The sequence below is a fragment of the Syngnathoides biaculeatus genome, chromosome 17, assembly GCF_019802595.1.
Source record: "Syngnathoides biaculeatus isolate LvHL_M chromosome 17, ASM1980259v1, whole genome shotgun sequence".
Taxonomy (NCBI): Eukaryota; Metazoa; Chordata; class Actinopteri; order Syngnathiformes; family Syngnathidae; genus Syngnathoides; species Syngnathoides biaculeatus.
In genome coordinates this window covers 19,698,108-19,715,225 of record NC_084656.1, presented here as the reverse complement: position 1 = coordinate 19,715,225, position 17,118 = coordinate 19,698,108, and the positions used below count along the sequence as shown (strand labels likewise).

At 44.5% G+C, this 17,118-nt stretch overlaps 3 protein-coding genes across 13 annotated transcripts in view; 2 read left to right on the top strand and 1 right to left on the bottom strand.

Moving 5' to 3' along the window:
* Nucleotides 1-949: 949 nt before the first annotated feature.
* On the top strand, nucleotides 950-5,063 carry LOC133515306 (glycolipid transfer protein-like). 2 transcript variants are annotated; one of them, XM_061847743.1, is made up of 5 exons: nucleotides 950-1,388; nucleotides 2,551-2,609; nucleotides 2,682-2,815; nucleotides 2,905-3,055; nucleotides 4,094-5,063. In XM_061847743.1, exons 1-5 carry the CDS (start codon nucleotides 1,286-1,288, stop codon nucleotides 4,274-4,276), a joined length of 630 nt encoding a protein of 209 aa, XP_061703727.1. In that variant the 5' UTR covers nucleotides 950-1,285; the 3' UTR covers nucleotides 4,277-5,063. The 2 variants fall into 2 exon arrangements, with proteins under 2 accessions (XP_061703727.1, XP_061703728.1); XM_061847744.1 differs by having other exon boundaries at nucleotides 951-1,388; nucleotides 4,083-4,302.
* A 184-nt stretch (nucleotides 5,064-5,247) lies between these two features.
* The window catches only part of cplane1 (ciliogenesis and planar polarity effector 1), a 73,905-nt gene continuing 62,034 nt past the window's right edge, over nucleotides 5,248-17,118 (top strand). For 4 of the 9 annotated variants that reach the window (XM_061847736.1, XM_061847734.1, XM_061847737.1 and 1 more), the window contains exons 1-3: nucleotides 5,249-5,462; nucleotides 7,493-7,649; nucleotides 10,275-10,400. The gene's annotated coding sequence lies outside the window, so the exon portion shown is untranslated. Of the gene's footprint in view, nucleotides 5,463-7,492; nucleotides 7,650-9,016; nucleotides 10,401-17,118 lie in introns of those variants that run through there. The other 5 variants (XM_061847735.1, XM_061847727.1, XM_061847733.1 and 2 more) reach the window with 5 other exon arrangements.
* Nucleotides 10,394-17,118, bottom strand: part of LOC133515305 (protein FAM222A) — a 27,631-nt gene continuing 20,906 nt past the window's right edge. For both annotated transcript variants that reach the window (XM_061847741.1, XM_061847740.1), the window contains exons 3-4: nucleotides 12,123-13,117; nucleotides 10,394-11,693 (exon numbers count right to left, since the gene is read on the bottom strand). In XM_061847741.1, coding sequence (XP_061703725.1) covers nucleotides 11,448-11,693; nucleotides 12,123-13,117 — 1,241 coding nt within the window. In that variant the 3' untranslated portion in view covers nucleotides 10,394-11,447. The remainder of the gene's footprint in view (nucleotides 11,694-12,122; nucleotides 13,118-17,118) is intronic.

The window sequence follows — 17,118 nt, the reverse complement described above, 5'->3', positions numbered from 1 at the left end:
TAATAATCAATTGTGATGTAACGTGTCGATTTCTGGCTGCAGAACCGCAGGGTGGAAAAAGTAACCGAATACCTCGGCCACACAGAGCCCGGTGAAAGTGGTCTACGTTACATGTTGTTGTTGTTTCTAACGGCGTCCTTTTGTTACGTTTACTCACTGTAACGCAAAGTAAACAGCCGCTTATTAACATGTAACAAGCATTTCTGTCCGGCTATGAATATGAAATATGTTTGCCTTTAATTTAACAGACGCCATCTTCTTACAACTTGATGTATTTTGTTGTTTTTAAACAGTGTGCAGCAATTTAGAATATTTATTCTGAGGTGGGAGAAAAGTCACACTTCCTTGGTACTTACAAGTTCTTTTTTTTCCCCTCTGAGCTCAGAGTATACTCGAAAAAAAAAATCAATAAAAATATGTTCAAATATGTTGGATTCAGTGAGTGATGATGCAAAGGGAACTAAAGGAAATTCACATGAAATATGATTAAAATTGTGACTTTAAAAATATTGTTACTGTTAATAAAAGCTTACAATTTATTTTTAGAGGGCTCTTACTGCTTAAGTGGGCAACTAAATATGTCTACAAATATGTATGGCAGACATCTATGCTAATATGTTTAAACATTGAAATATGTGTTGAAAGTGAATGTTGATAATCTTTTTTTTCTTCAAATAATTTATTTGAGTCAACTGGAAAACGCAGGCTAAACTTTCTCCACCTGCAGCAATAATCCTTTATTAATTTAAATGTTTATTATTTACAGAAGCAAATTGCTAGCACCTACCCGAACCGGAAGTAATTGTCTATGGGGGGGGTGAAACGTATTCATTTGTTTTCTACGTTATTATGTGAAACGAATCTACGATATAACATGAAACGACTCGCATTATTATCTAAAATATGACTTATTTTATGTCTTTTTTTGTGTGTGTGTGGCAGTCATACGCTTCCGTATTATTGCAGTGGACTTCCGAGTTTCTAAAATTGTAATTTTGACGACGCAGGTGCATCAAACGAGTTGGCCGCGGTGTGACGTCATCACAGCGCGACTGGAAGAGTCAACTTTCCAAAGTTACACGCTCGAATTTGATTGTAAATCACTTAAAAACGGAGGCTAGAACAAACTTTGTGCGCTTGAGCAAAGGAGGGAGGGACACCTCAGTCAGAGGCTGGCCGACGAGGCTTCGAATATCCGAGGGGGGGGAGGACGTGACTTCCGGGAATGTGGTCGTCCGGAGAGCAGCTCAAAGTACCGTGAAGAAGGCGAAGAAGGGCGGCCAGCATGTCTCTGCTCCTGGACAACCGATTCTTCGAGCTGCCCGCTGACAACTCCGTCAACACCAAACTCTTTTTGGAGGCCGTCTCGCACCTGCCGTCCTTTTTCGGTGAGTAGCCAACCACAAAATGTCAATTTTCCGGTCGTTTCATAAAGATATATCTGTTTTTTTTATTTTTTTTTGTGTGAGGCTTTTCCGCATCACGCTGCGCTCTGATCCGGACTCGGCCAGGCGGTGACGGGTCTTTTGTTGGCACTTGAATGCAACACGTCTTGCACAAACCTTCCACAAACATTCATTTTTTTTTTTTTTGGACAAACGACAGAAACATTTTTGGAATGTTTTACGCTCATCCATTACGCCAATACTCCGACATAACTTTTTTTTTTTTACTCTCATAATAGTGTATGTACAGTATATATTATTATATATAGTATATATTATACTATATAGTCTTATGCGCCACAAAAATGCACTCATACACTTCAAAGTCTTCAACGCATTGATATGGAAGTGGATTAGCGCCACCAGGATTTGAATTTGAAATGTCAAGTGATCACATTTTCAATCGTTGTATTTCAGTGTAACTTTTCAATAATAACAATTCAACCGGCTACAATTTGCTGTCTAAAATTCACCGTATGTGCCGCCAGGAGGGGTTACTTCAGGTCAGAACCGAACACCCAGCCAATGGTAGTTGCGCTTTCTTAGTCTGTGACGTCACGTGACTAAGAAAGCGTAACTGCGATTGGCTGGGTGTTCTTCCTGGTGGCACAGATGCTGAATTTTAGCCAGTGAATTGTAGCAACTTGTGAAATATGAAATGAACTGGTCGCCAGCCAATCGCAGGGCACGTCGAGACAAACAGCCGCACTCACAATCACACCTAGGGGCAATTTGGGGTGTCCAATTAATGTTTTCTTGGGACGTGGGAAGGAACCGGAGTGCCCGGAGAAAACCCACGCAAGGCACGGGGGAAAGCGTGCAAACTCTACACAGGCGGGGGTCCGGGATCGAACCCGGAACCGCAGAACTGTGAGGCCAACGCTTTGCAGCTGACCCACCGTGCTGCCTAAATCATTGCTAGCCCTCCCAGTTAGCACAGACATTTGACGTGAAAAGCCGTCAATGGGAGCGAATGAGTTTTTTTTTTTTTTTTTTAATAGACGGTGTGTGTAGTTCAAGTGTGCAATCATATAGTAATTAATATTGTTATTGAATCAAATGTGATTACTAATCATGGTCGTCGCATGTCACTATCGTCTTTCAGACTGTTTGGGCTCCAACGTGTTCGCGCTCATCAAGTCGGACGTCAACGGCAACATTTCGGTGAGACCGTGTGCGCGCGTTCTGTAAATGTCTCTTATTAATATGCGTTATCATTTGCGTGCGTGCGTGTAGAAAATCAAAGAAGTGTACGCGAAGGATCCCCAGAGGTACGTCACCCTGCAGCACATCCTGGAGGCCGAACGGGAAGACCTGGCGGCCGAGTGGCCCAAAGCCGGCGCTACGCTAGCTCTCATGTGGCTTAAAAGGTGAGCCGGCGGCGGGGCACTACTTTAGGTAAAACCAAGAAATACGACGCCGGGTACTCTATGAATCGGGTTCCGTTTTTGTACTTCAGGGGTCTCCGTTTTATCCAAATCCTGCTGCAGAGTTTGGCGGACGGCGAGCGAGACCCGAACCAGCCCAACCACATCCGCGTCAACGTGACCAAGGCCTACGAGCGGGCGCTCAAGAGATACCACGGCTGGTTGGTGCAGAAGATTTTCAAAGTGAGTCGCGGGTTTGGTTTTTTTTTTTTTTTTTTTGGGGTTTTTTTTTTTCCACGCCGACACGCAGAGGACAAACTCAGACCGCTTTCTGACCACTTGTCCGGATCAATTTATTAAATATACCAGTGATTTTTTTTAAAACTCTTTTAAATCCAGTTCAAGTACAAATGGTTTGAACAGAATCCCTTCAAACAGCTATCTATTTTATGGGCAGCTTATCCTCACAAATGTCGTGAGAGTGCTTCAAAATCAATCGCGCGCCGCCTGTTTTCCAAATATTTTGTTGCAATATTTGTTCCAACTTTTATGTGCATTACATTTGAACTGAATCATGCAGCAGTTTTGTTACTTTTACTTTTTTTTTTGTAACTTTTATTCAAGCTACACAAGTACATGTAACATTTATTTCAAGATTCTAATTTGTTGAGATTTACCCGTAAGTGTTCACGTCGAAAGCAAATATTAAATATAGTTTTTAGGAATCAGACCTCTGCCTCATTAAAAATGAATTTGAAAATTAATAAAATAAATTAATTATACATGTATTTAAAAAATTTATTTTTTTTTAAATAATTGCAAATAAATAGTACATTTTGGATGATGTAATTTAAAAATGAGTGAAATATTTGTTTATGCTCTTACAAGTCGTCCACTGGGCTGCCTGTTTTCAAACTTTTTTTTTTTTTTCGCAATTTTTGTTCCAAATTTCATGTGCAATATATTTTAATTGAATCGTGAACCGGTTTCCTCCCGTATCCCAAAAACATGCGACATTTATTGGACACTCTAAATAGCCCCTAGGTGTGATTGGCTGTTTCTCTTTATGTCCCCTGCGATTGGCTGTCGACCGGTTGACGGTGTAACCCGCCTCCTGCCCGTTGACAGCTGGGATTGGCTGTAGCACTCCCCGGGGCCCTTGTGAGGATAGGCGGCTAAGAAAATGGATGGAATGAATATTTATTAGAACGTTCTAGCTCATGTGTCTATTATTATGATTGAAAAATGTCACGTGGGCGGGGCCCTCGAGCTTTGTTTCAGACGATGCTGTACGCGGCTCCCTACCGGTCCAACTTCCTCAAGGCGCTCTCCAAAGGGGAGGACGTGAAAGAGGAAGTGTGCCTGGAGAACGTGCGTCACTTCCTGGTCAACTACGCCGCCACCGTCGACGCCATCTACGAGATGTACGCGCGGCTCAACGCCGAGCTGGACTACACCGTTTGACGCGATTTGTGTACCTTCCACGTTTTATTTATTTATTTCGTTTTTTTTTTTTTTTTTTTTTTTTTTTTTTTGCCCAATACATAATCCTTCCACTTGAATGTTACATTTGAGTGTGTTTTTAATGCATTACTCTTGTGCTACGTTTTAACATGATGTCATAAACACAACTGGTGCCTTAACAAGACTGGACCAACGGACAGCGTTGGAAATTAATTTTCTGAGCCGCTTATGCTCACAAGTGTCGCGGGAGGCGGCGTGGACCCTGGAGTTGTTGCCAGCCAATCGCAGTGGACATACAAACAAACATTCACAGCGACGGGCAATTGAATGTCTTTGAATGAAGCTACCATGCAAGTTTTTGGGGTTGCGGGACGAAACCCAGACGAGCGAACGCCGCACAGGTGGGGGCGGGATTTGAACCCCAGTCCTCAGAAGTGTGAGGCAGACGCTCTAAGCCAGGGGGTTTTCAAAGTCTATTTTCTCGCGGGCCACATTCTGGTTCTGGCGTCCCTCAGCGGGCCGTTGTGGGTATGAAACAATTAAAAAAAAATGTAATCGAATGATCACTTTTACGTCATCAATTTATGAACTAGTTTTGTAATCGGAAATCAAGGGCAATGGGTTTTTTTCACTGGTAACACAAAACTGATCGTAATATCTCAACTTCGTCATTTATGATGGTGACGTTTTGAAAGTTTTGGTACAGATTTGTGCAAGAACCATGAAAATTGACACTCTAGATTTGGGTCCGCGGCCCACATAAAATCATGTGGCGGGCCGAATCTTGCCCCCGGGCCTCGAGTGTGACACCTGTGCTCTAAGCATTCTGCTGCTGAAATTATATAAATATATAGACTAGAATTTTTTTTTCTAATATACTATATTCTAATATACATAATTATTGTAACGTATTTCTATGATTACATTTCGAAATGGCTTCATTTAGTGTTGAAAAATTCCAGCGTATATAAATGCGTCAGCGGTAGCCACGTGACGTCGCTCTCGTGTCATTGGTTGGTGGGGGACGGCGCGAAAAGGTAAACCGGAAAAGCGTTTGGCTTGGAGGGGAAGAAGTGGAAATGACACGCAAAACAAACACGACGTTGGGCAAATTTGTTTTGTCTCGATAACTTTTGCGGTTATTCATCAGGTTTTTGTTTGCCAGTAAAAGAAAGAGAGGAGTTCGGTAAGTCACTAGATTTTCCTTGCCAATCTTTACATCAAAATGTAACGAAATACAACGATATACATGCAATAAGTTAATAGTGCTGTGTTGATAAGCCACCATTTTTTTGTTTCCCACTTTTAAAATGTAAATATGTGACGTTTTGTTAGCAAAAAAGAATCAACAAAGTCAAAGGTGATAAGGCACACCATAAATCATAGTTTTTGTTCAAATAATTCAACAAATTGTGAATTCTAGAAGACTTTTCCCTCGATCCTCTTTAACTGAAGTGTAATCTTCAGATCTCTAATTAAACATAGGTGACATTTCATTAAGAGTTTAAATTCAACCGGAAAGACATTTTCACCGCATTTACCTTTAAATAAATCGAAATAAAAAAGTAGACATCTTTTCAATTCAGCCCTTAATAAAAACTAAAAGTGTCTTCAACTTGCTAGGGAATCTAAGGTCTCGTAAACGTTTCTTTTAAAATAAATAAATATATATATTTTTAATTTTATTTATTTTTTGGTAAATCATTGGCGTTGACTCGTCGGCGGCTACCGTGGTGACGTCGGCACTGTGGCGTTTAGATTCGTTTACAGTTGTCAAAATAATTTAATTTAAGAAGAGTTGAGGTCATTAAAATAAGCAGTAACTATTCGTTATTTGGCCTGTAGAGGGCAGTGTTTGATCCGCTTTCTAACTCCTGTCATTTTTTTTTTCCATTTACGCATATTAGTTTCTGAGTTCGGAATATCCTTATAATGTTGGTCCATATCGAAGTATGAAATGGACGTATTAATAGCCTGCCTCGACATATATACATTGATCAATACTTAGTTTCAAAGAAGAGGGAACGTGTATTTTTGTAAGTGTACTTGATTTTGCAGATTTCGAACCTGCATCAAGGCAGAACTTCACTTTTTCTCATGTTTAGCGTTTATGCTCGGATGAGACATTTTTTTTACGTTTTAAATCAATAATAATTGCTTTGATTTGAAGAAAGAATGCACAGTAGGATGGTAAAGTTAATTGCAATGGGGATCAATTAAAATAAGGATTTTGTTTTGTATTTTTGTTAAGCGCGAGTTAAGACCAAAACAATGTTAGTAGTTTTGCATTGGATAAATATTAATAATAGTAATTTTAATCAGTTATTAGGAGATTTTTAGGGGGGCTCCTGTAAATCTCAGGAGTTTGCTTGTAGTAAGTCGGCCCGTGCTTTTGCAATTAAAATGAGGATGACAAATTAAGCATTTTGTTATGCGCGACTTAAGACCAAAAGAATATTAGTTGTTTTGAATTGGACAAATATTAATCATAATTTTAATCAGTTATGAGGAGATTTTTGAGGGGGCTCCTGTAAATCTCAGGAGTTCGCTTGGAGTAAGTCGGCCCCTGGTTCGTACATGGAAAAAGAGCTTACATATATAAACATTGGGGGTTTATTTTCACATTTCCACATTTTTTTTCTAATTATTATGGGGTGAGGCGCAGGGGGGGGGAACTGGAAAATGCTTAATATAAGTCTATTTTTTCATTTTTTATTTTTTTTTTGGCAATGCAAATATCAGCACATTTTCAGTATTTGTGGTCTGGCCCGGTCCACTGCACACAGACAGGCATATATTCTTTATCCTCTGCGAAGAATGACTAATTTTACGACATTTTACCCGTCTTTGCCCGTGCCTATATGACTGTACTGCACTGCAGCCCAAAGGCCAAGTCACATGTACAAGAAGGATCCAGAATTAATGAAAAACCTGGAGAATTCCTTTTAAATTCTATTATTATATTGATAAGCAGAGTGCTGTTTCCCATAATTAAAACACACTGCAAAATGTCTTTCTGATTAGTGGAGGTTGGAAGTATGGTCACGGAATAACTTCAACTCTCATGGTACCACTGAACTCCGTCGTTTATTCTGTCAGTTTCGACAATCTAATTTCTCATCACTGGTTTTAAAAAGAAAAAAAAAAAAAAAAAAAAAAAACGAGATTAGGATCACCTTTCCCTTCTCTTTCATTTCCCCGCTCTAATCCCCGCAGATCAACTCTCCCCCCGCAGGCCGCCTTATCCGAAGTACGTCCCGGGAGGTCGGGCCCCGGCTCCCGTTCCCCCTCCCCCGAAGGAGCCGGGGAGGGGGGCCCCCGAACTAATCGCCGGCGAGAAAGACGAGAAGAGGAGAGCGCGTCTGTGTTCCAGGTTGGTTTATCAGCACGGCGCCCGGGGCCTGTCTTGACAGATAAATGGCATGAAAAACGCCCTGCGTCCAAGCCCCGCTACACAATGGGCTCGAATCGGCAAATCACCGCCCGACGACGGCGTCTCGGTGACAACAAAACTGACCTTTTGAAAGCCGGGATTATTATTTATCAAGCCTATATTGCTTTTTTTTCCGCCCCCAAACAGCGAACACAATGTTATTACGCCCGTCCAGATGGGTCATTTGTGTTGTCATGCGGACCGGCTAATGCTCGCATTAACTAATTAATCGCGTTTACGTTGCTTTATTAGCGTATTTAAATGGCTTCTGTTTCGGCCACAAAGGGACGGATGTGATTTCTTTGCAATTTGCAATATTTTTAGCGGTGATGCTCAAAGTGTAGTACCCCCCCCCCCCTCCCCCGCAATGTTGCGCGAAATAATCACTAAATTAAACTTGCTGTGGCTTCAACTTTATTTCACATGCATACATGAGTGTTGGTGAAGTGCAGTTCAGATGATATTTAAGATCTATGTACAACACATTTGCATGGAATCATTCAGAAATGTTTTTTTTTTGGGAACATTTAGGAACAATTTATATTCATAACATGTGAATTAAATCATTTCAATCATGTTTTTTTTAAATTTTACTATTCTCCTAGCTCGCTATTTGCAGAAACCTCCGCGTATTTTCGCTAAGAAAAACAAGTTACATGACAAAAATAAGGCAGCGTCATTTTTTCACAGATTGTCGCGAACAGCAGAGGTACATTGAATTGATTTAAAATCAGATTTTATTTGCGGCCGCGTTATGGAAGTCAATATGTGCCACCAGGATTTGAATTTGGAATTCCACAGAAAACCTCCTCCCACATCCCAAAAACAACTCTAAATTGCCCCTAGGTGTGATTGTGACTGCGGATGTTTGTCTCCATGTGCCCTGCGATTGGCTGGCAACCGGTTAAGGGTGTGTAGCCTGCCTCCTGCCCGTCGACAGCTGGGATAGGCTCCGGCACTCCCCGCGACCCTCGTGAGGATAACCGGCACAGAAAACAGGATTTGAATTTGAAATGTAAAGTGATCACTTTTCAATAGTTGCTCCAATTCGCCGTCTAAAATTCACCGTCTGTGCCACCAGGCTGGGTTACTTCAGGTCAGAACCGAACAGCCAGCCAATCGCAGTCACGCTTTCTTAGCATGTGACGTCACGTGACTAAGAAAGCGTAACTGCGATTGGCTGGTGTGTTTGGTTCTGACCTGAAGTAACCCTGCCTGGTGGCACAGACGGTGAATTTTAGACGGCGAATTGTAGCAACTATTGAAAAGTGATCACTTTACATTTCAAATTCAAATCCCGGTGGCGCATACTGTATTTATTTCCGCACCGCGTCACCCAGCCCCATATCATATAAATCATAATCTTTCGTTTTATGTTTGCTTCTACCATTTTTTTTTAACAGCTCACCCAACCATCGCAGAAACGCGCACAATGACAAACGCACACAATTGTTTGGGTCTAGAAAATGTCATTTACTTGACAATCCTTATTATGAAGCAGAGGGCAAAAAAAAAAAAGTGGGGGGAGGGGCAGGTCATACATACATGTACATATTTCGACAACATACCTCATCATGTCCATAGATATATAATAATTGCACTTAATAGAGATACTCCCCCACATACGGATCGACATAAATAAATATCATACAAGCACACAAGCAAGTACCCGCCGCCACGTTTTCGATTCGAGCTACGGAGAGGACACCGTAATATTAGGTACAACTGCACAGTGTAATGACACCCGGCACGAGAGTCGTGGTCTTATTCTCTGAAAGACGGAATTTGCGATACAGCTCTCGTACTGCATTTAATTAAACTGCGTACCTAATATGTCCAGTGAATGTTAGCCCCCCCCCAAAAAAAAAAAAAAAATTAAAACAAAACAAAAAAAAAAAAGTCGTTTTACTTGGCCTGAGCGCCACAGTTGATTTCGAACTGCGGCGGGCGATGTGAAAATCAACCGAGACTTGGCGGGGTGGGGGGAAAACCCTGACAGAATATTCATCATACTCGAGGGGGAAAAAAAAATCGATTCGTTAGTAATGCGTGGCACAAAGAAATATTCACATCATTTGTCCACCCCCAACTCCGTACAATTGTACTGGAGAAGCCTGAGTGTTCACGATTTTCTCGGAGTGGGCAAGCGGATTCAAGTACAGTCGCTTTATGTTGATGATAATTATGGCTAATAACGGTCGCTGTAGGTGCTGTACAACGTTATGAGGGGAAAATCAGCATCTCTGCTCATGATTATCGTTTTCTTGCACGCGGCGGGGAACAGACAGCGGACACTCGCAACTCGGAATTCAACCAAAAAATTTCAGGGGAAAACGGAATCAGGATTTGGGGGCGGAGCTGTGATTCTTAAAAATATCATACATGGACTTCCTCAAGTCATATGCGGATGAATAACTGGACAAGAACCGGTCAGTTGCATGGAACTGTTAAATTCAAACTGTTTTTAAACTATTTGGGTACAATTTGGAACTCATTATGGTATTTTAATTTCCGTCATTATGGTGGCAGGAGAGATTAACTCATTCTTTTTCTTACCCTGCCCAGTCAACTGCAGGATCGGGGGCTTTTGTTACCGTGACGAATGGCGGCCGGCGATACGGGCGCTGCGACAAGATGGACGGCTTCTATTTGCGCAACGGCACCCTCGAGAAACAAGAAACGCGCAAGACGGTAAGAGCTTGGATTGCGTTTTCGCTTGTGGGGGCAGCACTTCGTTGCTAAGATTGCCCGATGGATCTTTCCGGCCTGTCAATCACTCGTACGAGAATAGCCAACCAGATAGCCGCATTGTCTTAACCACCTGGCTTGACACGCCCCCTGCTGCTATGTTGTCCCACGGGCAATTCTGGTTGACAGTAGCATGCGCTTGGAAAAGTTAATGTTCCGAAGAAAATGGCCCTCAGATGCACTTGGGGAACGTGCAATTCTGATGAACGATATCCGTCCAAAATCCTAATTCTGTGTATATATCCTTGCGTGAAATAGTTGAGACCTCTCCCTAGAACTCTCTTGGACAAGTCTGACACATTTGGCAAAAAACATACCGCAATATTATCTGGAATACGCGATAGAGAAGCGACTTCAAACCTGTTCTGTTCAATCGCCATTTTGCAAGCTGGTGGGACACAGCAACTGTCGCTAAGGGGGCGGAGCTTAAGGTGGCCAGTCGGAAAGGACCGTTACACTTGGTTGATGCACATGCAGCAGACATATCAAACATAAATGCCTCTTTAAGATTTCTCTTGTATTGAAATTAAGAAATATAGCAGTACCCGACGCACTAAAAGATGGCACCAAAGTTCTGTCTACTAGCAAAGAAGAATATCTGTGTCAAGGAACTATGTTGAAGTGAAACGTCTCGACAGAGAGGAGATCTTTGTGTGTGTGAGTGTGGGAGGGGCTATGAACACCCCTGGTAGTTAGGGGAAAAAGTTACGTAAAGTTTTCTGCGCTGTACTTTTTCCCCATCTGAAATCAAATAATTTGTAAACCAAATATTTTTACGAGTAATGCTGTAAAATGTGTTTGGCATTTGTGGCATATTTACATCTGTTCCTGTAGGAACTGTAGGTGCGAATTACGCTTCCAACAGCAGTTTCAAAATGGCCCATTTTTGTGCAACTTCCTGAATATTTTGGTCAAATTCCGAATTACGCAACTGATGTCCAGCGCGTCGCCCTTGACGTCAAAGCGAGTTGTCGTCGGGCGCGTTGCATCTCATCTGTACACTGGAAGTTGGATGTGGGCGTGATGATGATGAGGAAGCTGCTGCTGCTGCTGCTCCAGCATCTGCTGCGTCCCGGCAGCCTCGTACCCGCGGCCCAGCATGCGCTCTTTGATGCAGGGCGGCTGGATTTCACTGATGAGGCACTCCAGAGACTGCAGACTTCTGCTGAGTGCTGCGGCGTGACACAGGCTCGCGCCCGGCGGTCCGCAGCAGACATTTTGCTCCGTGCCGTAGACCTGAGGAGAAGGTTGCAAAGAAAAGTTTCCGTGGTACGTTAAGATGGGCAATGTTGTTAAAAATGTGAAATTATTAACGTTCAGTAAGAATTAACTGGGAATGAAGGGTAATTTACGTGCTTGTCATCAACAGCAATCCTTGCGAAATACATAGATTGTGCAATGATGCGTAGTCCTGTTGGAACAGGAAGGGGACCGTCCCCAAAACTGTTTCCACAAAGTTTGGAAAAATGAGCTCTTGGTATGGTGAATCGTTCAGAGTTCCTATCACTGGAACTAAGGAGCCAATAAATTTGGACAATTCCATGCTCGCACCGATTTCTAACGTGACTGTGCACCAGTGCACAAAGCAAGAGCTGTCGAGACGGGGATGAGCGAGAGCTTCACTGGCTTGCACGGAGTCTTGTAATTTTGGAAATCCAACTCTACCTGAGGATGGACAGGAACAGGGTGGAAATGCGTCTGGTGGTGTTGGCCGAGATGGGGGTGCAGGGGCGCCAAGGTACCCGGCACCTGAGAAGCGCAGCAGTCGCTGTTGGGCGTAGCGCTAACGCCGTCCCACAGCGGGGTGAAGAAGTGTTTGACAGAAAAGGGATCCTGCACGGGCGGATGCACCCCGTACGAGGAGGACACCAAAGGCAGGCAGCTTTCAGGAGACTGTCCCATTCCGGAGTCTGCCGCTACGAGGTTGTACATCCTCGCCGCTCCCCGCCGATACAAGTGATGCCTGTGTTGCCACGCGGCATAGTCAGCCTGGGCCACGTGAGCGGCGCCCTGCATGGGGACCACCGCCCCGCCGAACGGGGTGCTGCTTTGCGTCAGAGGGACGCCCGCGGCGAAGTCCGAGCGGGCCACGGCCGCCACCGCCTGCAGAGAGGGGCTGGCTCGAGCCTCGCCCCCTGGCCGGGGGACTCGGTTTAGCTGCCTCATCAGGCTCTGAACCTCGGCGAGCTCAGAGCAAGGGAGCAGGCTGTGATCTCCGGAGGGCATCCCGGCAATGGAACAAAGCGTCTCCACGGGAACGTCGGGCTTACACGAGCTCACGTGATGGGCCTTGTGCCCGTGCCTGACGGGATATCCGCGATTGGCTGGGTTTTTATATGCCGTCGGACAACCCTGGCTGTGCGTCTGCTTCGTCCTTTTCCCGTCCGAGTTCTTCACCACACCCTTAACCGTCGCCGCCGCCGCCACCTGGCCGATGGCCAACAAGCCCTGGTAGCCTCCCGCGTAAGGCTGCGAGTAAGTGCCGTAGCTCTGGCCCGTGGTGTCCAGACCGTTCACAGTCTTGCTGAGCTGTTTGTGTTGCGGCACCCGGATGTCCGACGGAAAAATCTTGATGCACAGCGGGCTGCTGGCCGTCCTCCTGGCGAAGGCGTCCAGCTCGGCTGGAGACGGGTACCTGGACGCGGCAGAGGGTGGCTCGCCTGGGAACGAAAGAAGACAAAAGCCAGACCTTAGTCCTCATTGGAAATAGAAGTATACTACAGTGAATTCAGATGCACATTTTCCCTCGAACAGTCAAACCTTGATTCAAAGCCTCCTTTTGGACCTGCCATGAATAGCAACAGAACTCTTAAGTTTGAGATATGAGTGCATCCTAGTTACAAGCACAGTCGCAGAACGGATCATGGGGGTATGGTTCTCCTTTTTATACTTTCATGGATCCGAACAGACTCTGACTTTCCGGCTAATCTAGGATGGGACCCAAAGTCTGCTGGGATGAGCTGCAGCTCACCTGGGAACCCAATGAGGAGAAGCGTTATAGAAAATGGATCTTGACAAAATTCACAGCAAAGCTCCTGAGCTCAAACCGTGACAGAAACGGATCGGCAAGCGCGCTGCCGTGATTGAATCGCCGGCGCGGAAGCCGACAGCGGGACAAACGGCGAACTGGATTTAAATGTCATTAGCCGGGTAATTTCACGGCTGCTTAACGCCAAACCGACGTAGCAAAGGTTGAAAAAGGTGCCCCTAACCCCCCCTCCCCATTTAAAACAATAAACGCGGCCGCGGCTGTAAATTGCAGCCGGCTTGCAGAGCGTCGCTTTTATTAAGTTGGATGCGAGTCGGCTGGGATCAGGGCGGATGAAGAGAAGGGGTTGATCTGCGACGAGGAGAGAAACTACACTTCATTTAATTCTCAATAACAAAACCAATTCCAGCTTTGCGGGGGCGAGCGAGTGAGCTTGCTCCCGTCTGAAATTTATTTCATTACAGGCCGGTGGTGAGTGAGAAAACCAAACCTCCACCCACCACGACTGCGAAAATGATTCAATCTACGCGATCTGTCCCATGAAAGACAGAAATGAGAAATTGGGGGTTTCAAATGGAAGGCAGAGGGCGAGGAGGAGTGTTCAATTCAGAAACGCGACAAAGCAAAAACATCGGTTCGAACGTGCGGCGCTACCGCCGAAAACAACAATTTCCGCCCGGTCGGGAGAGACCTGAATGCGCGCAGAGTCTCGACAATGGAACGCGAACACGTTTCTGAACGCCGCTTGCCGGTTTTTCAGTTTTAGTTTTCCCTCAGGAAACAATTGAAGTAAAAATAACCACGACGGGGTCAATATCGTCGTCATAAAACCTGGTGACGTAACCTGAATTTAGCAGAAGGCGCCTCAGTCTCATCTTTGAAATACATGCAAGGCTAGAAATCTGAACTAGGACTTGGGATCAAGGTTTAAGTGTATATTTTCGTTTCTTAACACACCTTAGCTCAGTTCAGGCATCTTTTGGTGTCAGAAAAAACAGAACTTTGATATTTGTTTTGATGCTTTAAGTTTTTTTGGGTTGAATTTTGAACGGTACGGCCAGAGGGAGGATTGTGGTTCTGGGTGAGGGTTAGGGTTTGGGTAATCCTTTATTGATAATCCTTATTAGGGTTATGACTCTTTTATTGATAATCCTTTGGGTTGGGATTAAAATGATTCTTTATTGATAATCTGCCGGGTTCTGGGTGTGTAATTTCCCATAATCCTCTTTAAAAAAAACAAAAAAAAACAAAACAGATACAACCAGATGCAATAACATTCACAGCCTTTGGGAAATAATTGAATATTTATGAACATAAAGATAAGACCGTTCACACGGGCTGATTGCGGGTGGACACGCAATGATGCATTTAAAGCGTAATTGCAGAAAAGTGCTCTATTTTCCACGCCGGATAATGTCGGCCAATTACGCGAGACGGCTAATTTAGCGCGAAGAAAATCAAAAGACGAAGGTTCTCGGGGAAAATGCCGGCGTGCGTGCGGCATGCACGCCTTGGCAGGGGTGTCTGGTTTTGTTAGGCCAGAGATTAGAGCACTGTCAGAGGCAGCCAGACACAACACAGCTGCACTTCCCACTGTGGCTGCATGGCTGCGCTACTATGGAAACCTCATTAGTTAATAGTCCCGGACCCCTCCTCCTGCTGCCCGACCCCCCGTGCTGCATGCACATGTTTATCGACTCGCCGTTAGATGTGATGCAAGGCCTCACCAATGTGGCCAAATATTCATATCACGGGAGAAATTGAATCCAGTACTATGGCAGTGTCAGCCGTGAGCGTTTCACGGAAACGATCGTTCCGTTACCGTGTCGTTACCCGGCCTTAGAAAACACGGAACCGAAAGTCCGTTTCCCAGATCTCTGGGCTTACTTTTAATAAAATTCGCCCACGTGTGGAATGTAAAACGAGTTCTCAACGAAATACAAGAATCTGTATAAAACGAACCTACATGATCGCCCAGCTTTGTCAGTGTGGTTTACAAACGGCACCGGTTTCCATGCGCAAGGTCGAGTTATTCATATCCGGGTCACTCAAACGCTAGTCAAACATGTCGGTTGCTAAACGTAAAAGACAAGAGACTGTGTCCCTAAAGATGTTCCAAAAGTGGACTATATCTGAAGAATTTATTGCCGGAACCAATGAAGAAGGTGAGGTGATAAAGCTGAGGTGCAGAATATGAATATAAAATCGTTTCCCAGGACAAAAATCAACGGAACCGAAAGATCGGTCACCATACTTGCCGAAATTCTCATGCCTAAGTGTTATACCTGAATGAGTTCAACGAACCAAAGTCCGTGAACTAACTGGTAATCCCCCTCTGTATCAAGAAGTAATAACAACACAACGTAACCCGGTTGATAAATATCTTAAATTGCATTAAATTGTGTGTTATTGATGACACGTTTCTAGCAATGTAATTGTTGAGTGACGTACATCCCAAATTTGGACCATTTGGTCATTGGACCTAAAGAGACTTCCGAGAAGACTTTCTAAGACTTTAAAGTAGAGAAGTCACTCGCATTTGGAAAATGTACAGTTGTGGTCAGTCATGCTCCCGGATACAAAGTTACGGCTGTGGTCCACCAGTCATGCCCGGAGATAAAGTTAAATAAATAAAGGCTCGTATGTTTCTACTAGTTTTGCCTTGCTGGAAGCTAGCTCTTTGTTCCTTCGTGTTAGCCAAAATGCCGGCTCGTTGCATTGCCGGATATTGCGCGAACACTCGGGACGATGGATTCACTCGTCACACTTTTTCAAAAGACCCAGTTTGTCTTGAAAAATGGATTGCACGGGTGCAAAGGACGAGAGCTTTGTGGGAATAATCCTCTCAGAACGTGACAAAAGACCCGTGTATGTAAGTCAGGGGTACTAAATGCGTTGATGTGCGCGTCGGCGCGCCGAAGCCGTCATCGGCTAACACGGCGCGTCGACCATGGCTTCGGCCGGGGTGGCTCATCGTGGCCGCTGTCGCTCACGGTTGAGTACGCTACGTACTGTCATACATACTGTCGGGGAGTCTGTTGTTGGTGAGAAGCGATCCGCATATCATCTAAATATGGGTAGAATGGCTCCAGTCACTTCACACGACTGTGAGATGTTCTCTTCTTCGAAAAGAGCTTCCGTGTCAAAAGGGGCAGCTTAAAGTAAGTTCTTCGAAAAGTACACGTGTAAGAGTCATTGTTTCCGAAAAGGGATCTGTAAAATTCTCATTTCTTAGCGCCTAAAAATAATTCAAAAAGTGCGTTTTATTAGGTTTGTGTATTCTGTTGTGTTTAAATCATCTGGGAGGGGTCAAATGATTGAAAACGTGTATTTCATATAGTCTCTCATTATTGCGGATTGCCTGGAACATCCAAGCCAACCCCCCCCCCCCCCCCCATCAGTCCACTAATTGATTAATAACGACACGACGGCGCTTTTGCTGTCATTTCCTTTGCCGCGTCCGCCAATCGAACGCTGCGCAGCGCAGATAAGCGACGAAAACAAACGGGGGGGGGGGGGGATGTCAAGGTTCCCCCGGGCAACTGGCGAGTGTTGTCAGGTAAAGAAATGGCACACAAAGATAATTAACAGCCCCGACCTTGATCACCCGGAAACCTGCCGACCGCACGCGGCGTCGCAGGCGGGGGGGAACAACGGTGTGGAAAAACAAGC